Here is a 9,238-nt window from a genome sequence, read left to right on the forward strand (position 1 = left end):
CCAGGTTGGCTCCCATCATGCGATCAGACCAACAATGCTCCTGGCCCCTGCACCTAGATGGGATTGCTCTCGCCTCTTCCATCTTCAATTTATTATATCAGAGAACTCATAATTACTGATCATCTCCCTCGTATGGTTCTTGGTTGTCCACCTTCGGTTGCATTCTTGGCATGATTTGGTTCATCTATGTCTAAGAAGCATTTCTTCGAACACATTATCTGCAATATTGCATCTTTGTGTCATTATATTCAACCGAAGTTACCAACCGAAGAAAGGAATTTTCTTCCCGTTGCCGCCAAATTCACCACCGTTTGAAGTTTCATTCACCAAATTTTGTGGTTGTCGTATCCAATTTCCGTTGCATTTGCCTAAGCAAAATCTTTGATTTCTTAGAGATGTAGTGTTATCTAGGGGTGCAACTTAATTCGGTTCAAACCGAGAGCCGAACCAAACCGTGAGATTTGGATTGGTTTGGTTCGGTTTAAATTAGTTTCGGTTCGGTTTCGGATTTAAAAAATAAAGAACCGATGAATTTAGTTCGGTTCTCGGTTCAGGTAATATAAAAAACCGAACCAACCCGAAAACCGAATTAATAATATTTAAAATAAAATATTAAATTTAAATTTAATTTTTAATTATTTTATAAAACTTAATTTCTCTCTCTCTCTCTCTCTCTCTCTCTCTCGCTCGATCATCTCTCTCGTCTCGCTCTGCCACTCGCTGCCACCGCCACCATCTGCCACCGTCTGCCACCGCCACCGTCTGTTAGTACCACCGTGTCTCTCACTCACTCTCTCTCTCTCTACTCTCTCGCTCTTGCTCGCTCATCTCTCTCTCGCTCACCCGCTCGTCTCTCTCTCGCTCACCCGCTCGTCTCGTCTCTGCGATCCGCTACCAGTGCCACCATCTCTCTCTCTCTCTCTCTCTCTCTCTCTCTCTCTCTCTGCGATTTGCTGCCAGTGACTGCCAGCGACTCGACTCTACGACCTGCTGCCAGATCCTGCCGCCGGCTCGTTTCTGCCACCTGCTGCTAGATCCTGCCACCGGCTGGTCTCTACGACCTCTCTCTGCGGCTGAGACTTGCGGCAGCGTCCTGAGGCTGCGATCGACAACAGGTTTTCCTCCATCTCTATCTCTCTCTCGGCTGCGATTGACGACCAACCCATAAAACCGAAGCAAACCAAACCGAATTAAGATCGGTTTGGGTTGGTTCGGTTCTGAAAGAATTCGGTTCGATTTTGGTTCTTATATAATGGAACCGATCTTGATCGGTTCGGTTCTAATTTTGTTCTAACCCGAACCAACCCGAACCGAGTTGCACCCCTAGTGTTATCCACCATTTTTTTTCTTTTGTTCTGTCATTATGTTTCGTGGGTAGAAAATACATCAGCTTTTGGGACCCACAATTCCTTATTATGCCCATGCATTAGCCCACTTTGAATGCAGACTTTAAATTTGAGTACACCGGTCCACACTCCAACTTTTAAAAGAAAAAGTGACTTTTGGTTACTTAAGCAAATTCTGATCTTTTCATTATGTCTACAGTCCAAATATCTTTTGTCTTTCGGTAATTACGGGCTAAAACCTCTAAAGCCCACTTTTCCTACACTGGAAGTTGAGTGTGTAAGTTTTCCACGCTTCTATTGAATATGGGTACTACAAGTACAAGCCCAAAGCTCATTGGCTCTAAATGAGACCAATCTCCATGTCAAGACCTAAAAGAGGTCTGATTTGGCACAAACCTAATTGGTTGAGACCAATTTGATTAATCTCCCTAATTGAGCCTCTAAATCATTTGTGATGAAGTTCAAGTTGGTTCATGGAGGCTTTGTCTCTTTTAAAGATCCATAGAAGTCATCGCCAATTGATTTTTAAAATATTTTTGAATTAATATTTGTCGGGTTTCAGTTTTGCCTAAACGGATCATGGCCCTAAGGGTCCATTTGAGTTGAGCAAAATGCTTCTCATCTTGTACACACTTGGGCATATCATTCATCTTCTTTCTCAAGCAACAATCTCTTTTTCTCAATCAAAGGCAGGCAATTAACAATCAGATTTGTCAACAAATCGGTGGTAATCTCCAACAAGTATAATCGAATGCATTGATATTATGTAATCAATTGTATATTTCTTAATCAATGGACCACGCAATTGCGGGGGGGGGGGGGGGGTTATGTTGTACTGTATTAGGGTGTTTTAAGTAGCACTGAATTATACTCTTAGTTTAGTTAGGATAAGATCAAGGAGTTGGTTTCAACAGCGGTTTTGTAATTAGATGTCCATAATTTCTCTTATTAAGAGTTTAAACTGGAGATCAAACTAATTCGGAAATTTCATTATCTCAAATATATCAGTAATATTTCAATTGTATTATGAGTCTTTTCACAAACATTTGATTAGAGTAAAAGAAGAAAGTTTATTTTATTTTTTTTCAAATCTTATCTAAACCATGAATACAATAGGATTGAGTCGTTAGTTTTTCTTCAAGTTGTTGTTCTATGAAGTATAGAACAAAAGGTACATGAAAAACGGGCTGCAAAGGAACTGTCCCTTTTGAACCATGATTACATGAGCTGTAGTACACAGACCTTGTAGTAGAAACTATTAAGTAGGGACAGTGTCATACACACACGAAGTCCCTAAAATGGTGATGCTCTCTCTCTCTCTTTCTCCACTATAGCTCACCTCCAATAACGTAGTTTGACAACTAGTTGAAAATGGCGAAATATCACCAGAACAGAGTTGAATCTCTGATTTTTGATAGTTGCAATGCGGGAAATTTCCGGCTATGTTCATCATTTTCTAGCGCTTCTTTCTGCCGTAGTAAGCTCTTCGATACGACACGAAGAAGACGTGAGTTTGGCATTTCCTGCCATCACCATGTTGAAGATCCCAATGTCAGATCTCCAAAGCAGAAACATGGAAAAAGATCAGAACCGAAGAAGAAAAGAGGATCAAAGATGTTGTCAGATCTTTTCAACTATAGCGAAGCCTTAGAGATTAGTGTTGAAGAGCTTAAAGCAGTGGTGAAGAGATTGCAATTCGACCAAGGATCACAGAAGATCGAAGCAGCTTTGGATGTGAGGAGGCTCACCAAGGAGAATTCAGAGGCGAGAGAAACTCTTTCTTTGCTTGGAGCAATTCCTCCTCTTAGTGGAATGCTTGATTCCATCAATCTTGATTTGCAGATCGCTTCTCTTTATGCTCTTCTCAATTTAGGGATTGGAAACAATATGTAATGATCATTTGAAACTGATCTAGTTTTTGTGTTTCAACAAATCCAACTCCTCAAATTGATTTCTTTCATTTTTCCAAATCTTGAACTTTATTTTTGTTTTTTTCAATAATTTTGTAGGAACAAAGCCGCCATTGTTAAAGCTGGAGCTCTACACAAGATGCTAAAGCTAATTGAGTCACCAAACCCTTCAGTTTCCGAGGTAGTAATTGCAAATTTCCTTAGCTTGAGTGCTCTTGATTCGAACAAACCGATAATTGGTTCCTCTGGTGCCATTTCTTTTCTTGTAAAAACCCTTGTCAATGTTGACAAGAGAAGAATTTGTTTCCAAACAAAGCACGATTGTCTTAGAGCAATCTACAATCTCTCCATTTTCCCCTCAAATATCTCCCAAATTCTAGAAACAGATCTCCTTCCTTTCCTATTGAGTAATCTCGGCGATATGGAAGTAAGTGATCGAATCCTCTCGATTCTTTGCAATATAGTTTCAACCTCAGAAGGAAGGAAATCAATTAGTAATTCCACTGATTCGTTCTCAATTCTCATCGATGTTTTAAGTTGGATCGAATCGCCAATTTGCCAGGAGAAGGTGTCGTACATTCTAATGGTGATGGTTTATAAGGTTCATGGAGATCGACAAGCCATGATTGAAGCAGGAATTGTTTCCCCTCTGCTTGAATTAATGCTAGTCGGAAATACATTGGCGCAAAAGAGGGCGTCGAAGATCTTGGAGTGCTTGAGAGTGTATAAAGGTAAGCAGATTATGGAGAATAATGGTGATGGAGTGATTTCTGCCCCAATCTGCGAATCAATTGGGATGAATCGAGATTTAAAAAAACAGGGTTTGGATTTAGGTTTAGAGGAAGAGGAGATGATGAGTGAAGAGAAGAAGGCAGTGAAACAATTGGTGCAAGAGAGTTTGCAGAATAACATGAATAGGATGGTAAAGAGAGCGAATTATTTCGTCCCTTCTCATCATTTTAAGTCACTCACTGCAACTTCTTGGAAGTCCAAGAGTTTACCATTCTGACAAATTTCAGGATTTTCAGAACATTGGGAGAGTTAGAGAGATCTAAACTAAAACTTTCTTCTTCTTCTCCATCTCAACCGATGATCTAACCAAATACTTGTCAAATTGATTGGACGACACTTGAACCCTGGTTCAATTTGATTAGATTGGATTGTTGTATTTTTAAAAAACTTAAAAAAATATATGTATTTGTGTTTCTTAAAATACCTTTATTTTATCACCAATGCTGGGATGACGTATGATTCTCACATGACGTGAAGGTGTATATATATATAACCATAGATACTTTTTACTCGTATCTGTATGAAACACATATACGGTTATGTGTCCACCACACACCAGAAATGTGAGAATAGCAGTAAATCCTAATGTCACCCCAGCACGACTCTTTATTTAATTTATATGAAAAATGATGAAATAACAAAAAGAATTTATTGCCATTCTCACAAGTGTGATCACGTGGGATGTGCACATAACCATAGATGTATTTCCTTGCAATATGAATAAAAACCATCGGTTAGTATGCATGTCCATGTTAGAATTGTGAGAATCTCAGTAAATTGGTTGAACCACGGTTCTAGTCGAACTGATTTATATTTACAAAATTCAGTAGAACCAGATCGAAACACCAGTTTTTAAAACACAGATTTCCTTGTTATGAGTGGTGGTCTTATAAAGATGGGCCAAAATGATATAAATTCCCTCATTGGTAATATGTAACAAAAAAAAATAATCCTTATTTTTCTTCCCCAAATCAATCATCTTCAATCCACCATATCAACCCTTAATTCAAGGGTCCACCATCTCAACATTCTCTTATATGCACTAATACTAAATAACATAAATAACCTCATTTTTATTCTCTAACAAAAACAAATCCTTGTTTTTCTTCAAAATCAGTCAGTCACTTCAGTTTGTCTTTCAAATATTAATCATCGTCAATCTCTTATGTATAATTATTTAGTCAATCTTATGTTCAATCCATTGTTTCAATCTGGTTTTGAAGAGAAGGAAAACAAAAAAACAAAAAAAAATGAGATGAAGATTGATTTTGAGAATATTTTTTTGCACACAAAACAATCAATTCGGGACTTCACAAAATCTCAAAATGAGCAATCACAATATTATATTAAGGGCTCCCTGATTCCCAAAGTGAGTCTTTTTGTAAATTGCCCATGCCCTTAATAAATGCGGTGGATTGACTTTTCTGTGCACAAATTTTTTTTCATTGGTTTTGAGAAGAAAATAATCAAATTATGTTTTTAATCTTTAGAAAATGATGAAATTTTAACGAAAGAGCTTGAAGATGACTAATTATAGGAATAAAAACAAGCTTGAAGACGTGAATGGCCCTAGAAAGAAAAATTAAGGAATTTTTTTTTAGGTTGCAATTGAAGATGAGAATATTTAAGTCAATTGGCAATAATGTATAGGAGAAGATGGATGTCGTGGAGCCATTGAATTCAAGGGTTTATGTGGTTGGCATGTGTGACTTCACGCATAATTATACCATGCCCTTCACATTAAACTTGGTGTCCATGCCAACCAGTTGTCTGATGGAGAACCCCAAACGTTGCTTGGGACTAGTGTTTCGTTTTCTTGCAATTTGGGTATTTAATCATCATAAATAAATTGATACATTTTTGTTGAGTTACAGAGTTAAACTTATCTTAGACAGACCTAAGAGTTAATATGAATTCCTTTTATTTTCCAATTTTGAAAAAAAATAAAACACTTAATATACCGGGGAACATGGTTTTAAAACTCGTTTTGATGTCTCGCCTCATCCGTGAACGAGACCGAATCATTTTGGATGGGACTTAAAAAAAAAGGCTTAGAAGTAAAACAAACAATGCCTTTGAGACGGCTTGTCAACTCATCTCGTTGGTTGATGATAACAAGACAGCTTGGACGAGTCATCTCGATCTCGGACGAGATTTAAAACTATGCCAGGGAATTTGTGTTGTAGATACCCAAATTTGAGCGGGCCATCGATGTAAAATGCCCAAAAAGATACTAAAAATTGTGTTGGACCCTCGAAGCCCATACCTCCAAAAGTCCTCTTTCCTTCTCAATAAATGGCCCAAGCCTACTCACGTGGCCCATGGACCCTAAACCATTTTTCTATACTCCTAAACTCAACCCAAGATAAACCCAACCCAACCTAAGCCCATCATCTAAAATCCAACCATTCCTTAATCCAATCCACTACCAAAGCCCAATGCCCAACTCATTATCCAAGCCCAACACTAAAAAGCCCACAAGATATTATCTATATTCAATTCATTATCCAACCCACAACTCCAACCTATAAATCATCATCCACATCAAACCAATCATCAATTTGTCATCAAAAGGTGACACATGTCATCATCCCCACTCACCTCCCTCATCTAATCACCTACCCCCATCATCTTTCTTTAAACAATTCATCTAACTTATCACTTATCTCCAAAAATCACCTCAAACCATATCCTACCCTAACCTAACATATCACCTTTCTCTAATACCATCAACCACCCGCATCACAACCCATAACCTCAACTTATCATTATTCTCTAACACCATCAACCACCCACATCACAACTCATATCTTCTACACCTTAACCCATTACTTTCCCTTAAAACACTCCAACAAAATCACCTCAACCCATACCTCCCATCATCATCACTAAACTAACCCATACCCTTCTCTCTAATCAAACAACCACCATCACCAATCAACCAATCTCATCATCTCCCCATTTGTCACATGTCATCATCCCCTCAATTCTCCCAAAATCCAACCAATCAACCTCTTACACTACCCATCCCCCCAAATCTAAATACCTTACCTCTTCCATCAACCCAACACTTAATCAAACACCTAACACTTTATACCCCCATTCTCTCCATCAACCATTACTCATCTCATCTCACCAAACACTCTACCCAAATGGATTTGGGTAAGATCCAAACCATTTGGGTCAAAATACAATTCGTTTCCCTCATTACACAACTACCCTCACTTCCATTTCAAATTTCACACCCTTCATCTCTAAAACCCATGTCATTATCCATTCTTCCAATCCTTCACCCCATTAAACCCCTAAAATAACTCCCCAACTTCTATAAAAATCCCTCCATTCTCCCTTCATAAGCCCTAATGAAAATTCCAATATCCAACCCTCAAAAAGATTAAAAGGAAATCATTCTCTCAACCTTTCCCTCTCAACTCACCCTACTACCTCCAACTCTCAACTTTCAACTTTTAATTTTTTCTCAAACAAGTCAAGGAAATCCACAAAGAAGACTCACCAAGGAAAGTCAAAGAAAATCAACAAAGGAACAATGTGGGTTTGAACAAAAAGAACATCCCCCTCCAACTCCCCTCCTCTACTCATCCCTTTCTCTACACCTTCGCACACACCACAATGATTTGAGTTATTTAAGGGCCCCATTTTTCAATAAGGGTGCCCACAATGGATTGAATCTACATCAAAGCCTTGAGGGCACATGTCAGACTTTTCCAATTATTTTATTTTATTTTTTTTGTGTTTTCAAAAGATGACCGAACCCGAGGTTACCACCAACGGTGGATGGAGTAAAGTGCCTAATACCTTCCCTACTCCATAATGGACACATTTACCTAGAATCAGTAGTTGTGCCATGTACCTTATCCGTACAAGAGTCATCAAATGTCAAAATGACATAGTTTTGAAAAATGTGACATCGGGTGACCATTCACACTTTTTTACCAAATTTGAATGGTGGCGACTCCAAAATCCCCCAAAGTGGAGGGATATTTCAAAATGATGAAATTCTCGTGTCCACAGCTTGACGACTCCACTGGGGACCAAGACTAGTGGGTCTGACCCTCTTTCGATTCGGTCATTGTTTCTAAAAAATGTGTTTTTATTTTGGATTTTGTGCTTACCTTCTAACATTTTTCATGTATCTTATTTTTTATTTTTTTATTGTCATTGGAGAATGCTTGTAATATTTACTTATTTCATGTTTTGTATATTTTTTTTATTTTATTGGACAAGGAATGTAAGGATGGATACATTTTTTTTAAAAAAATGCACACACACATGCACATGCGATTCACAACCCAATGCACAAGCCACCTCCTTCTTTGTTAAATTTCTATCCCCGGATGCCGGTACTCTTAAGCCCCCGAGATCGTTATTTTGGATGGCGGGTGTAGACACCTCATTTTTGCACTTGCCTGATTAATCAACTCGTCAATCTGATTGCAATGGTTCCCAATGATAGATGTTTATTCCAATGCTATATTTTGTTACTAGATATGTTTTAGAAATCCGGATGAGGTATCTCAAACTAACAAAACTGTAGAAACCACACTACATTAGGAAAATATAACCCCAAAAGCTTAGAAATCATCATTTTTCAGACAAAAAGAAGTTTTACAATAAAAATCACTAAAAAATGGCCAAATTACCAAAATACCCCTAACCTTAAAATATCCCTAGAGCCTACGTAACGCTTAGGAAAACCCATTCAAACACATAAAATAATAAATCGAAACCAAATAAATCATTTCGCCAATTTTCATAGAATTCGACAAAATTACAAAAATACCCCTCATAAAGTTTACGACCATTCCACAAAAAAAAATTTATAAATGACACAAACCAATATTTTCATTGAATTCCTTACAAAAAATCAATTTCAAAACATCCTAGAACATTGAAAAATGACTTAAAACGCAAAAAGTCCTCTTCGAGGGCAAAACGGTAATTTTACAATTTTAATAATAAAAAATTCTGAAATTAATAAATAAAATATTAAATAATGTAAAGTGAAATATTAATAAAATTAATTTAAAATTTTGAACAAAAAAATCGATCAATCAGGCTCTCAGGCAAAATTGTTGATGGTTGCCAATATATTTATTCAAGGACCCCTCCATTTGAGGGTCCAAAGAATTAAAGATATAAGAAAGGGGGGTTCTCCAAAAAATTAAATTC

At 37.5% G+C, this 9,238-nt stretch overlaps 1 protein-coding gene across 1 annotated transcript; it reads left to right on the forward strand.

The window, feature by feature from the left end:
• The first annotated feature begins 2,438 nt into the window (after positions 1-2,438).
• On the forward strand, positions 2,439-4,469 carry LOC147393198 (U-box domain-containing protein 38-like). Its single transcript, XM_086456279.1, has 2 exons — positions 2,439-3,235; positions 3,356-4,469. The coding sequence occupies exons 1-2, from the start codon at positions 2,718-2,720 to the stop codon at positions 4,263-4,265; spliced, it is 1,428 nt and encodes a 475-aa protein (XP_086312405.1). The 5' UTR covers positions 2,439-2,717; the 3' UTR covers positions 4,266-4,469.
• The last annotated feature ends 4,769 nt before the right edge of the window (positions 4,470-9,238 follow it).

Source organism: Akebia trifoliata, chromosome 10 (assembly GCF_017979445.1).
Source record: "Akebia trifoliata isolate Shusen 1 chromosome 10, ASM1797944v1, whole genome shotgun sequence".
In the NCBI taxonomy this organism is placed as follows: Eukaryota; Viridiplantae; Streptophyta; class Magnoliopsida; order Ranunculales; family Lardizabalaceae; genus Akebia; species Akebia trifoliata.

Coding starts and splice junctions, on each gene's coding strand:
- LOC147393198 (XM_086456279.1), top strand. CDS start 2,718: ATGGCGAAATATCACCAGAACAGAGTTGAATCTCTGATTTTTGATAGT. Junction 3,236..3,355: donor TTAGGGATTGGAAACAATAT/GTAATGATCATT, acceptor ATAATTTTGTAG/GAACAAAGCCGCCATTGTTA.